Source organism: Cricetulus griseus, chromosome 5 (genome assembly GCF_003668045.3).
Source record: "Cricetulus griseus strain 17A/GY chromosome 5, alternate assembly CriGri-PICRH-1.0, whole genome shotgun sequence".
Taxonomy (NCBI): Eukaryota; Metazoa; Chordata; class Mammalia; order Rodentia; family Cricetidae; genus Cricetulus; species Cricetulus griseus.
The window spans coordinates 106463872-106478564 of NC_048598.1; the positions used below are offsets into that span (position 1 = coordinate 106463872).

The 14693-nt window shown below is 44.3% G+C and overlaps 1 protein-coding gene across 7 annotated transcripts in view; it reads left to right on the forward strand.

The window, feature by feature from the left end:
* The window catches only part of Foxn3 (forkhead box N3), a 368012-nt gene extending 353381 nt beyond the window's left edge, over window positions 1–14631 (forward strand). For all 7 annotated transcript variants that reach the window (XM_027419621.2, XM_027419620.2, XM_027419625.2 and 4 more), the window contains one exon: window positions 8054–14631. In XM_027419621.2, the coding sequence (XP_027275422.1) occupies window positions 8054–8603 (550 nt within the window). In that variant the 3' untranslated portion in view covers window positions 8604–14631. The remainder of the gene's footprint in view (window positions 1–8053) is intronic.
* Window positions 14632–14693: the final 62 nt, after the last annotated feature.

Here is a 14693-nt window from a genome sequence, read left to right on the forward strand (position 1 = left end):
TTTCATTGGCTGTTTAAAAAAGAATATTTTTATATGGATACATGTGTCTTTATGTGGCCCATGTGCATGCAGTGCCCACAGAGACCAGAAGAGGGCATCAGATCCTCTGGAGCTGAAGTTACCGGCAGTTGTGAGCCACTGTATGGGTGCTGGGAATGGAACTTGGTTCTTCTGCAAGAGCAGCCAATGCCCTTAACAGCTGAGCCTTCTCTCCAACCCCTTCATTGACTTTTGCTATTTATTTTCCTTTCTTTTTCCCTTCTATTTTTCTTTGTATAAAATCACATGCCTTTTTAAAAATTATTTTCCTACAAAACTTGGTATTTTACTTTCCTTCAAACCACAGCCTTGCTGCATCCCAAAAGTCTTGCTGTCTTATATTCTCATCATTGTTCAGCATTAAGTATTTTCTGATTTCCACTCTGGTTTCTTCTTTGACCTGTACATATTTTTAGAAGTATATATGTGAATTTCCAAACCAAAGAAGGAGTAGTAGTTTCTTAATTTTTAGTTTCCTTTTCAATATTCACCATGAACTTGGATGCACAGTAATGTGAAATTTCTTTGGAACTTGAGATATAGTTAGGCTTAGTCTGAATGCGTATATTCAAGTATAGGTAGATAATAAATATAGTTTAATACAAATCAGTTTTTTTAAAAAAGTGTTCCACATGTGCTTTTAAAAGGATATCTTTTTAAATTCATTTTGATTTAAATTAGGAACAATCTTATTTTACATACCAATCCTAGTTCCCACTCCCTCCCAACCTCCCATTTCCTGCACCAACCCCACATCCCTCTCCCCATCTACTCCTCAGGGAGGGTGAGGCCTCCCATGGGGAATCATCAAAGTCTGTCACATTATTTGGGGCAGGACCTAGGCCCTCCCCCTGTGTGTCTAGGCTGAGAGAGTAATCTCCATGGGGAATGGACTCCCAAAGCCCATTCTTCTAGGGATAAATACTGGTTCCACTGCCTGTGGTTCCATAGACTGCCCAGGCTCCCCAACTGACACCCACATTTAGGGGGCCTGGTTTGGGTCTGATGCTGGTTCCTCAGCTGTCAGTCTAGGGTCTGTGAGTTCCCACTTGCTCAGGTCAGCTGTATCTGTGGGTTTCCCCTGAATGGTCTTGACCCCTTTGCTCATTACTCCTCCCTCTCTGCAACTGGTTTCCAGGAGTTCGCCTCAGTGTTTAGCTGTGGGTGTCTGCTTCTGCTTCCTTGAGCTACTGGATGAAGGCTCAAGGATGGCATATAAGGCAGTCATCAATCTCATTACAGAGGAAGGGCATTTAAGGTAACCTCTCCACTATTGCTTAGGTTGTTAGTTGGGGTCATCTTTGTGAATCCCTGGAGAGTTCCCTAGTGCCACATTTCTCTTTAAGTCCATAATGGCTTCCTCTGTTAAGATAGCTCTTTCCTTGCAAAACAAAAACAAAACAAAACAAAAAAAAAACAAAAAGAGGTGTCTTTTACATTATTTATGTATTTGTGTATGTTAGGTCTGGTCTGCACAATAAGTGTGTGTGTGTGTGTGTGTATTATGTGTGGGAAGCCTGATTGACACTGAGAGTGACATGTTACACCCCATCACACTTTGGCTTTGGCTTTCTTCCTGTAGAACTCTGGCTGTAGGAGACGTACTTTGAAGCTATCTTTTTTGGAAGTATTCATGTTGAGAACGGTTTGATGTCCCTGGCGAATCAAGCATTTGGAGGTTCAGACTGCATCTGTAGCCATGCCATTTGCATGGAAACCTGTCTTTGTTTCACCGGGCTTCCAAAGCATGACACAGCACTTCCGTGCTCTTCACCTTTCTTTATCCTTTTGCTTCAGTCCACCTTTTATAAACAGCATGCTTTTCTAAATCCACACCACTAATGTGTACCTTTCAGGTTGAAGGGTTTTAGCCCATTTTTATTAACATACTTGGATTCTTGTCTGTCTAATTTTGCACAAACTCGTGGTTATCCTGTTTCTAGGCCCTTCTTCCACTTCTCTCTCCATTCCCTCCTGTTGGCTGGATTGGAAGTTACAAGTCATGCTCCTCTTTTATCGTCAGTCCTAGAGCTTTTGACGTGAATTTCTGAAAATGTTTGATCAATATCTTTAACCCTCTGATCAATACCAAGCCTTTCGATTGTTTTTGCTTCAGTTCTCGACATCTCCCAAATGGTAAATTAATTTGCCCAGTACTTGGCCTCTGTTTTGCTTTTGTTTGTTCTTAAGCCCATTGATCATAATTTCGCAGTGCAGCCTCCATTTCTTGTATCTTCTTTGCTAGACATTTCCTCCTACGTACCAGGCCTTCCATTTTAGATCATGTTCATGTTTCCTAAATAATAATGCCTTGAACTTGTGTCCAGTCTGAAGGTCTAGACTGACGGGTGTTTTCTCTTTCACCTTGAGAGTGTTCTCCGCTCCTTCTGGCCTCACTTGCTATGTGGTCGGTCACCTGATGTCTTCCTACCCTGTGGAGTTTGCCTTCTACTGCTTTTATATTTTCTCTTTGCCCAGTTCTGGAGTCCTGAGACATCCAGCAGTCATCTTGCCTTGTCTTGCTGAGGAGCTGGAACTACCAGGATTCATTGCTGTGTCTAGCTGTCCTTCCTGGTTTTGGCTGATTGTCTAGCTATCCTTTGTGGTTTTGGTTAACTGGTTAGGTTGTGTTGGTTAGTTGGTTGATCTCTTTTTGTGTCCAGTATTGTTTGTTTCTTGACTTGGCCTTTTTCTTTGTGGGTTTCATTCTTTATCCTGATAGTGTGTACTAGCTTCTTGAGTCAGAAAATGGGATACCTTTCATCTAATCTAGACAATTCTCAGCCATTAGTTTGGGTGTTACATCTTCTTGTGCTTTCTTACCTCTCTAAAAGTCCAGCTCAGTTTGTGTAAAATTTTGTGTTTGATTGAGACATAGTCTCATAGCAAAGGTTGACCTTGAGCTCTCTATATAGGTAGGTAAAGATGATCTTGAACTCTAACTTCTCTGTATCCACACAAGTGCTGGGATTGTAGGCACGTGCCACCACACACAGGTATTTTGGAGCCTGGGGATCCTCCCATGACCACCTTGACCTCCAGCATTGGAATGATACACAGACTCTATAGGTCCTAACTTCTGCATAGGTGTTGAACAGGCTCTTATGACTCAGCCTCAGCACCAATGCCCAGTTTTCAGTCCAGTGCTCTCACCATCATTCCACCTCTTAGCCATACTCTGCCATGTGCTGTGTGATTTATTTTCCAGTCAAGAGAAAGTCTTGTGTATAGCCCAAACCTCAGCCCCCTGCGTACCAGGTTACAGGGCTGTTGACCTCCTGTGGCTCACCTTTTGTTTTTTTTAAACACTAACCTCATACTCTGCCTCAACTCCTCCCCACATTTGCAGTCTTTGCAGTTTGGGTTCTGTTGTTGTTTCTCTGCCGTCTCTCGCTTATAATAGAGTATTTCCCTTGTGCTTAATGGTTTTTAAAATTATGAACCTAGGTTCTCTGCACGCTAATTAGTTGGAATTCTCTGTGGTTGGATTTGAAGTGCATTCTCCCAGAGAAGATTTGCTTTTTCATACTTCTGGAAGCCTGGGAGGATGATGGGCTTGAGTCCATTTTAATCCCCTTGGAGCAACCATAAAATCCAGGAAGCTGACAAAATCAGTTTCCCATCCACGCTTCCCCTTCCTCCTCCATCAGTCTGGGCTCTTGCCCTAGTCCTGGGGTAGATATTTGTTCCAGGGAAAGCTTGGCTTCCTGATTCACCCACTGCTCACATTTCAAGTTATTTTTTAAAATGATAGGTTGGGATGGGTGGGTACATGCTTGTCTTTGTGGGTCACTAAGATCGCCCCTTGTTTTATTTTTTAGGGGAATGTGTGTGATGATGCGTGTGCATGAGTGTGAGGCCCATTCTAGGATCAGAGCACAGCTTTGGTTCTTCCATTCCACCAGGGTTCCGGGGATCAAACTCAGGCTGTCAAGTTTGCACAGTAAGAGTCGGTTTCTCTAGCCCTCCCCATGCTTCCTAGTGAACTCAATGCCTTTAAAATCCGGATGATGCACAGTATCTGTCATCATCTGTATTATAGTCAGGGAATCTGCTTCTAAATGTGTCTCCCTTGCCACCTGGTCAAAAGTGCAAGCCTCTCTCTTGCCTATCTCTGCTTGTGGTTGCTTTGGTAGGAAAGCATTATACTGCCTCGGGTCCCTACTTCTGTAATCTTTATGTTAATTCTGTCTGCTTTTCACACTTGGCAAGAGGTCAGAGTAGATTTTAAACCCATGGGTACCAGATAATTCAGCGGTTCTCAACCTTCCTAATGCTGTGACCCCTTAATACAGTTTTCCTCGTGTTATGGTGGCCACCAACCATAAAATTATTTTTGTCTCTACTCCACAACTGTAATTTTGCTACGGTTCTGAATCATAATGTAAATATCTGTGTTTTCTGATGGTCTTTGGTAACCCACAGTGGGGGTAACCTATGCTATTTAAGTAGGATGGAACAAATAATTAGCTGTAAGAAGAACAGTAATGAGCATAGGCTGTACCTCAGCTTCCTAGTTACAAACATTGTTTTTGGCTTGAACTACTTCGAGATTTCACTTGCTTTCTTTGTCGTGTAGTTGAAAAAAGTGGACAGTTTCCAGGTTTGAGATTGAGAGCACATGACTTTGTTGGGCCTATAGTTTAAACTCCTAGGGGCCTGATAAAATCAAGTGACTTTCATTTATGCTAATCTGTGGTCACCGTGAAGATTATGACTTATAAATTCAGCTAACGCTGAGAAACTGCAAGCATTTCAACTATATCAAATGTTAACTTGAAAGAATGGCTTTTGGTTTTGGTTTTGCCTTGGGGGCAGAAACCGTAGTTAGAAATACACCTTCCAACAAGTTCAGGATCGCTGGTTTTATTTATTTATTTATTTTTGTGCGCATTTGGTGTCCTGTAGTGACAACTCCCTGCAGCAGGAGGCACTTGACACCAGCTCAGTGCAGCTGGCCTACACCATCGTGAGTCACTTTGCGCCAAGTTATTAATAATTGAAGGAGCTTGTCACTCCCTGCAGAGTCTGGTGTGTAATTTATGGATTATAAACCTATGCTGAAATCTCAGAGAAAGTTAATTTCATTAAGTAAGAATGAGATCCAGCTGTATTCCAGTTCTCACGCCCTAAAGGTGTGCCAATGTGCCTGTCTCCAGCCAGAAGGTTCTGGCTGTGTTTGTACTGGTTCCCTGTCTACACAATATACATCCTTCTAGGGACTTTGGGGAGGTGTTTAAAGTTCCAGTTGAACCATCTAGTTTTGGGTTTTTTGTTTGTTTTTGTGACGAGTTTCTCTGTGTAGACCCAGCTGCCCTAGAACTCTCAACACTCTCTCTCTCTCTCTCTCTCTCTCTCTCTCTCTCTCTCTCTCTCTCTCTGTAAACTAGGCTGTCCTCAAACTCACAGAGATCTGTCTGCTTAAAGACATGCTCCACTGATGCCCTGCCTGAACCATCTAGGTTTGAGTACTAACAAGACTAGTATTCTGCTATGGGAGGGGTCTTGGGAGTCTCTACGATCTTATCTGTAGATGGCTGAGCTGGATGATAGTTCAAGCCGGGTGTGCAATCAATACCATTGGCAAGCTGTTTCTGTGTAGTCCCCTCCATAGCACAGGATCGTCGAGCATAGAACACACTTTTCGGCTCGCCCTCAGGAGAGGGCGTCCACTTAGAACACTAAGTCATCAGGCTTGAAGATGGTCTTTCAGGGTGTCCTCTCTGACATTTTCCTATCCACCTTCAAACTTTTCATTTAAAAAAGGGAACTTGGTTCATTAACCAGACTCACTAAACTAGACAGTAAGTCGGTAGGCCTTTGCCCTACTTCCGGCACAGTCTCCTGGTTTTCTCTCCTCTGGTGTTTGCTCAGCCAAGGGCCATAGTCTCTGACCTCTTCTACTGAAGTTGTGCCTAAGTCCCAGATTATTGTAAACCTTAGAATCTGGGGCTGGGAGATGGCTGATCAAGTAAAGGTACTTGCTCAGTAAGCCTGACAACATAAGCATGAGCCCTGGAACCCATACAAAGCAAGAGGGAAAGAAGGCCTCCATAAAGTTGCCCTCTGACATGTTTGTGCCCACACACACTGAATACTTTTAAATAAGGGTTCATAAAGGAATTGATTCGTTAAAAGCCAACCCCAGCCCAATTCACTTTTCCAAATGTGTTTGGGTTCTCTAAGAAACTGTTTCATACTTTAATAGAATTTTGGTTTTTTGTTTCACAGTATCTATGCTCAACAAAAAAAAGATCCGGAAAAACATATATGACATGTTTTTTTTTTTTTTTAATCTGCTTTTGATAAATATTGAGAGCTAGCTATACAACTAATCATATTTCTCATACATACTTGGTAATACTCCCCAGTAATCTGTGCTAGCCATAGTTATGCATCCCAGGCACAAGCCAGGAAAGGGAACCTACGGGGTGCGGCTGAGGAGGGCGGGCCCTAAAGTTCAGGGCCGTGTCCTGAAGTGAGCCCTTGATGGATTCATGTCCTAGGACTTCTCGTCTCTAGGCTGGGTCCCATCTCCTTCTGACAGGAAGAAAATGAAACTCTCCAGGAGATGTACTCAGTGATACTGGAAAGTGGGACCTCTTGGCAGGAGAGGGAGTTAGGAAAAGACAGGAAGGGAGCAGAGATCCTTCCTCTGAGCCACCAGGTGCACCATCACATCTCATCATGCCTTTTTTTTTTTTTTGCTAGAATGTTCCCTGCACCCCCATTCCTTCACCCTTTGTCTATAAGTAGCCTGTACCTCCTGCGTTCACCCATCCCTCAGACTTCCACCTACCCTGAACATCTGCTGTGTGCCAGGCACATCAGGAAGGCAACAGAAGGTGGGCACAGTCCCCTCCCTACTTCCCAGTGAGGAGACATAGGGTGATCAGTGGCCTCCCAGACAGAAAGATACACAACACAAAACGTGGGCGCTGGGAGAGCCAGTGAGAAGTTTTAGCCAAGGAGCCATGCTATAGGGAATTGCAGGAGAGCGCTGGTTCAAGTAGTGCAGCCGAACACTTAATCTTTTGGTTTAAATCTCAACTCTGTCTTACTAGGTGGCTTTAGTAAGTCGCCAAACTATGTAGCACTCACTTCTCACCCACGTGAAATAAGGAGGCTACAGCCTACTTGATGGAGGGAGTTCAACAGGTCATCTGTTGGTGGAGAGCTCACGGAACAGTAACTTACCTGCCTCCCTTCCATGAACCAGCCCTGACTTCTGTTTTGTTAGACGCTAGAATCTTCATTAACAGCTCCCCTGGGTCCTCTCTGAGGTGACATCCCCTCTCTTACACGCTCAGTGACATCAGCAGGTTGAGTGAGTAGCTGTCACCACAAGGCAGGACTCTCTGCTGCGTTTTGTAGTTAGTTAGCCTTCTGACAAATGCCGCCTCATGCAGCAGTTCCAGAAAAGAATATGCCTTCCTCTCAAAGACGCCCAGCGAGCATCGAGCATCAAGCATCGGCCGGTGGTGTATCACTCCACGGTGCTGGGCCTAGTGTGTAGAAGCCAGATCCCTCTGCAGTCACCTCACAGTATTGTTTGGACAGCTCAGCCACGTCAGCAGGGGTGCAGAGGGATAAGCAGGAAAGACAAGGGTGGTGAAGGCGTGGGTGTAATGATTTCACTAGACCCAAAATAAATGATAAATGGGTGTTTATTGGGGGATACTTACACAGAAAAATGTAAAGAACCACCGGGAGGGCTTCTCTATCCTTCCTAACGGGTCAGCTGACCCAAGAAAAAAAGACCACACGAAAGGAAGCCACGCCTCAAGCTTCCCTCTTTCCTCTTCCTTCCGCCTGAAGCCACGCCCAGAGGGGTGTGGCCACCGTTAACAGGTTCACGGGCGAGACCACTCCAGGGAGGGGATCAGGGTTCAATCTGCAGAGCTCATGCACCTGTTAGCCATGTTTTGGGATGGCTAGCAGTGTTTGCAGCAGCCCAGCTTCCCCCAGGCTTCGCCAGAGAAGATGTAATTTGTTATTTCCTCTCCATCTGCAGGAATAGCATCAGCAGTTGCCGGATGCGGACTGAGAGTGAGCCGCCGTGTGGCTCCCCAGTGGTCAGTGGTGACCCCAAGGAGGATCATAACTACAGTAGTGCCAAGTCCTCCAATGCTCGAAGCACCTCTCCCGCCAGCGACTCCATCTCTTCCTCCTCCTCCTCCTCAGCTGACGACCACTACGAGTTTGCCACCAAGGGGAGCCAGGAGGGCAGTGAGGGAAGCTTCCAGAGCCATGAGAGCCACAGTGAGACCGAGGAGGATGACAGGAAACCCAGCCAGAAGGAGGCCAAGGATGCCCTGGGGGACAGCGGATACGCATCCCAGCACAAGAAGCGACAGCACTTCGCCAAGGCAAGGAAGGTCCCCAGCGACACACTGCCCCTCAAAAAGAGACGCACAGAAAAACCCCCTGAGAGCGACGATGAGGAGATGAAAGAGGCGGCCGGTTCGCTCCTGCACTTGGCAGGGATTCGGTCCTGTTTGAACAACATCACCAATCGGACGGCCAAGGGGCAGAAAGAACAAAAGGAAACCACAAAAAACTGAAACAAGTCTCTGATTTGTTTTGAACTTACGGCCATTTGGTTTCAGCATGTCAGGAGATTTCTAATGATTTGTGGCAATATCAGCAATTTTTTCCTTTTCTCTTTTTCCTTTTGTTGGTTTGGTTTTCTTTTCTTTTCTTTCTTTTTACTTTTTTTTTTAATTTGCCCCCCACTCCTTTGGTTTTGGACCCTTAAGAATTTTATGTTTAAAGGAGATTGAAGCCATAGAACTCATATTGACACTCAGCCGTTTTACAAAAGCTTTTCTTTATCTGAAGACAAAAGCCGAAAGGAAAAAAAAAAAAGCCAAAATTAACCATTGCTTCCTGCAGCCTGTCAGAAACCTGTGGCTGAACCCACAGGGATGTCAACATTAATGTCACAGGAACGAACATTCCTGTGCCACCTAAGAGGCACGCATGCAGAATTACCATGCTCAGGCCAACCGTTAGGTTTAAAAAGTCAGTGTGTTCAGAGTGATGAAACTGGGGAGCAAGTGCAGAGACTGAAGAGCCCCGTGTGCCCCTCGGAACAGTGTCCCCTAAGGGTAACACCATGCTCTGGCACTGGCATCCCACTGTGCCAGAAACGCCAATGGCATTGCCATATAGCGAGTCCAGGGCTCTGCTGCCAGTCGTCTGTACTTCTTAAACCTGAACCTGGAGGAGAGACAGGGAGAATTCTTAGAGCCATTGCTAACCACTGAATTCTGCTCTATGTTAAATTAAGAAGACTTTCCAAAAGCCATAAGCCTGAAGGTTGGCCTGCGCACACGCACACCCGCGTGCGTGCATGCACACATGCGCACACCCACACACGAGACTTAAAGCTGATACAGAAAACAGGCTGTGTCCTTTTAACTCAAGCCCAAGACATGACAGTAGCTGTTAAGAAAGGAAAAATGGTACAGATTCTTTCCCATCTAAACAATCTGATCCAAGTTTGGGGGAGGGGGGTGCTACAGAAACTGCCATTAGTATTGTGGTGTCTTTTTAAGAGGTTAAAGGCACATTGATGGACATGAAAAGCAAAAACATGGTAAACAATACAACTCCTACACTGCCCTCAAAAAGGGCTTGCAATTAATGTCAGGACTCATTTTTTTTGCAAAAAAAAAAAAAAAAAATCAGTGATTTTTCACATTCAGCCAGTGTAGCCAGCAGAAATTTCTGATCCACGATGCATGGATTCCTTTGAAGAGAAAAGAAAAAGAAAAAAAGAAAAAGAGAAAAAAAAAACACAAAAACAAACTTTTTTTATTCAAAAATAACAAAGTTCTTGTAAGGTAAATACTGTATTTAGCATGAAGCATGAATTATTTTCATATAAATATAGAAATAGAGAGAAGGCTATGCCTCTAATTTTTAAGCCCTTAGGCTTAGAGGTTCTTTTGTTCTTTTTTTCCTTTTTTTTTTTTTCTTTTTCTTTTCCTTTTTTTTCTTTCCTTTTTTGTTGTTGTTACTTTGTTTTGGTTTTTTGAAGCAGGTGTTTAAGGTTTAATCTTCAGGGACAAACTCTGACTGTTGGGGAACTTACTCTGCAATATAAATTATCTTCATACTCTGGTAGGGCTTGGATGGTTGAGCTCTGTACTGCCTTGTCCGCACTCAGCCCCGACCCCCTCTGACTCTCTGCTGAAGAGTGTGTCCTTCCCTTTGTCTGTATGTGTTTAACGTGACGCAATAATTCGAGGGCAAACTTAGTAGTGTGTATGATAGAGTCAAGAGAATGAAGGGACGCTTACTTGAGAAAAATCATTTCCGTGATTTGGTTCTAGGAAAAAGGCAGTGAATAATTATGCAAATTCGCCAGAAGAAGGGGAAACATGCTAATGGGCCTTACTGGGTGAGGGTAAGAGATAGGGTACATGGGTAGGAGGAAGTAAGTGATAATGGGCTCAGATGGGCTAGCCCTACATGCTTTACTGCGCATGACTGTGTGATTTCGCAGTGAGAAGGGGACTCTGGCCATCTCTGCCTTCTTCAGCAGTAACCGCCCTGGGACTAAGACCACCTAGATAAGTGAGAGCTGAATAACAACCAGACCATGTCACACAGGCCAGAAACTCCAGTTACCTTTGCCAAAAAATTGTTGTTCCTTGAGGTCTAAAGAGGAATCCCTAAAACAGTATGGCCTTCCATCCAAATGGAGGGAACTTTTGAAAACAAAAACACTACCATGGCTCAGGGTCAGATGTTTGGGAGAAGGAGAAAACTGAGGTGACCTTGGACTTTTGAAACGGGACAGGTGTGGGCCTTTAAAGCTATGTCCCCCTGTCAGAGCCAGGTACCATGGCAACTGCATCCCCTGGAAGAAAAGGCAGGTTATCTGGTGCATTCCCCTACCTAACCTGAAGGCAGCTTCAGAAAGAATGGGGGGGGTTCCCATTTCAGGGCAGGCTAGATTTACCCCCACCTGTCCCTGAGCCTGGGCTCTCTCAACTTGGGGGTTCAGGGTTAGATGAGAGCACAGGTGTGTTTTTCCAGTGCTCTGATCCCTCCTTCTCCACAAACCTCTGACACCCTACAAGCCATCCACAGCTCTGGAACCTGAGCCACACTTTGATTTCTGTTGTCACCTAACCAAGTCCAAAAGACCACCCTCCCCACCCCAAGATGGTGAGACTCAGACCTCTACTGAAGGCGAAGGTAAGCACTCAGCACTGTTTCTGGCAGGGGACTTCTTCCGATGAAAACCCCACGCGGGCTGTCTCCCCTCGTTTCATTTTTCCGAAGGGGCAGAGGCCTCTTTCAGAGATAACAAGATGCAGTGTGTGTGTGATTTACTTTTCTGATCTCTCAGAGATCTAGAAAACTATCTTATACAAGTGTGTTCTGAACCCCAGAACCACTCTTTTTGCATAAATACCTCATCGGGCAGCTTTCTAAGTGTTATTTTCCTGAGCCTCCCTTGGCGCCTTTGTTGGAATTTTCTGGAAGACTTGTTGGGGAAACTTTAGTAAGGGTACCTTTTTCTATTTTCCTTCTGTTTTGGAGGCATACACATTATGCATAACCAAAACAATGGCTCAATTGTGTTTAACTCTGTATTTTGACTGTTGAGGCGAAAACAAAGTTATCAATGTGTATGTGGACGTTTGTAGCAAAGTCTGCCGAATGAGGCTGTCCGTGTCCTTAACAAGCCAAGGGGCAGGAGGCACCCTCTCTTTCCCCTCCCCCAAGAGCAGTAGAGAATTTAAGCACAAGCCTATTTGTGAAAGAATATTTTGCTTAAGTGTAATTCACTTTAGTCTTGGACTTTCTTCCCAAACGTCAGGTGTTCTTTTAGCTTTCAAACTAGCCTGTGTATCCATTAGTCTGACAGATCGCCTGAGCATCGTTAAAGGGGTGTGGTGTTCTTTCTTTGTGGTTCATGTGTCATTCCAGGATCTCATGTACTCACATGGGGCAGGGGGGAGGGGAAACGGGGAACTATAGCAATATTTACAGATGCTTTGGAAACAGCAGTGACCACATCAGCACCGTTGACATTACAACCACTGGCTGTTGGCCCTCGGACACATTGAAGAGAAGAGACAGTGGTTTTCTTTTCTTAGGTGAAACACACATCAATATTTTATCCTACCCTTGGTCGTCTTTCTCCTTTCTCCAGTACTTTTTGTGGAAAGGGTTCACATCATGGGTTTATCTTTCTAACGTATCACAAGCTCCTACTTCCCTCCCCCTCTCCAGTCAGTATATTTTTCAAGAGTTCTTTTGGTAAAGCTGGCTCTCTGAAACTAGAGCTGAGCCAAACCCACCTATGTAAGGAAACGGTGGTGAGGACAACAGAAGCAGGTGTCCATCTTTGGCTGGGTCTTTAAGGAGGAATGGGTTGATACCCTTTCCCAAGAATGGATTTTTCTTGGAGAGTCATTCAGCATGTCTAGTGCTTTCTGTTCATTGCGGTTCCTACCATGGAACAGTCTAGAGTACTGCATTCAATGGTACCCAGGCAAGAGAGAACGGCTTTGGTGCCCAGCCTAAGAGTCCAACACAGCAGGCTCATACTCAGTGACCCAAGCCACCATTTTGGGTTTCAGTAGTGCTACTCTGGGACCTTCAGCCTCTTGAGGTGGGGAGGCTATGACATGCCAGAGTTAGGGACAAGTGACTTGCGTGGGATGTTTTCCCGCATATGGGATTAGACTAAATGATTTCCCTTCCCCTTTCAAACCTTATTCAGGTCGGGACTCATTTCTTTCTGGTGGATCACAGCTGCCCAGATGTTGCAATTGATTTCTTTGTTTCTCTAGAGAAGTCCTTTTCTTTCATCTTCAGAAGTTTTTTTTTTGTTCCTTACTACTTTTTTGCCACCGAAAGAAAACATTGGAACCTATGTCCCCTCTTGATTGTGACTTGCCAGTGTTGACAGTTCAGTCCTTCGTGTTGTAGGTCCCAGCCCACCAGTACTATATCACTGTAGGCACATGATGCAGCACTGTGATCTAATTTAAATAATACTTTTTTATTATTTATACTACTATATATAATATACATCAACACTTTTGCTATATAACCTACGTGGTAAACCCTTTTTAGTTACCTGTCAGACTAGACTTTGGTTTCTATTGCAGTTAACACAGTTACAGAATTGTAATGGTGTCTTCTTTTTATTTTTTTTCTTTGTAATGGAATGTGTAAATCAAAGTATATACATTGTGTGGTGTTCCTGTTTCTTGGGATGTCATGAGGAGTTACACACGGCATTCAGTGTTCTGTATAGACCTGCCCACCTTCGTGAATTCATCTGTTAACCCCTCTTCGTTTGAGAGCGCGCCAGCCATGGTGGCTAACTCCCAGCGTCCTCTCTCCTGCTGGCTATTCTTGAATTAAGCACAGACTTGTCCACTCGGTTGCTTTATCATGAAAAATGGGTGTGACTTGGTCACTCTTCCACCCTTCAGCAAACAAGTGCTAGCTTCACTGACCAAAAATTAAGGAAGGAAAACACAATTGAAAAAAAAAAAAAAAAAGATCCACCTGTTCATGGCCGAAATGGATATGTCTATGGTGCTGCCTCGTGCTGTCGAGCTTCTGGAATCAGACCGCTGTGGAACGATCATTTCTGATTTGCTGTGGGATGCTCACAAGTACCCTTCCTATCTCATTAGTATTGAAATCAAGACTCTTTTATTTGAGATCTCTACAGCAGTGTTTCTCCACTGTGTTTCATTTGCAAAAGCAGAGAACATGGCTTCTCCACCCTTTTGCAAATAATCGATATTCCATATTGGATTCTCAAAAGACTTCGATATGGTGATCCTGTCAAACCTAGAAATTGTATTTTATCTTTTCATACCTGGTTTCCCCCACTTCCCCTGTTTTAGAGGAAACAGCACACTTTCTGTTGTGGATGCATTCACCATTTCTTGAGTATGTGTGTTAAAGCCATCCAAGGCCGTAGCTGGCTCAGCCAGTCCCGCTCCATTATTCCCACTGCCTGTACTGCCATGGTGAACATGGGCGTGGAAAAAGTTCTATCTGTGTGTGTCTGGGAAACAGCTACATGGACTTTTTTTTAACACTCTGATCCTGTAACATTTCTGAGTTTTGTTTTAATTTTACAGAAAACAAAACCACATTGGTAAAGCAGCGAAAAGACCAAGAGGGCTGTGGTTGAATCTTAGGGTCACCCGACCTTTCCAGGCCAACAGATCTACAAGGCCAAATTAATTTACAAGAGTAATAATTTCCTCAGAAGCCAATTTTTTTTCTGTTTTTCTGTATGAAGCTGCCAATATCATGAACAGAAGGGGGGAATCAGAGAGAAAGAAAATGATGTTCGGTGGTGCTTGCATTTGCCCAAAGCAGCGGTGTGGAGATGGCGCCATCAGCTGAGCTCGGGGGACTTGGTGTCGCTTGGGAGGGATCCATACAGCATTTTGCGTTCTTCATGTGTAATCATATTGCCAAAGACAAACTACTTCATCATTTATTGTAAATAACACTTCCCCAGACCTACCATAAAGTTTCTGTGATGTATTGTCTTCCAGTTGCAATAAAAATTACTGAGTTGCATCAATTGAAGATGAGCATTGTGTGTTAATGGAAGCACTGAGCTATAGAAGAAATCGGTGAGAGAGAGAGAG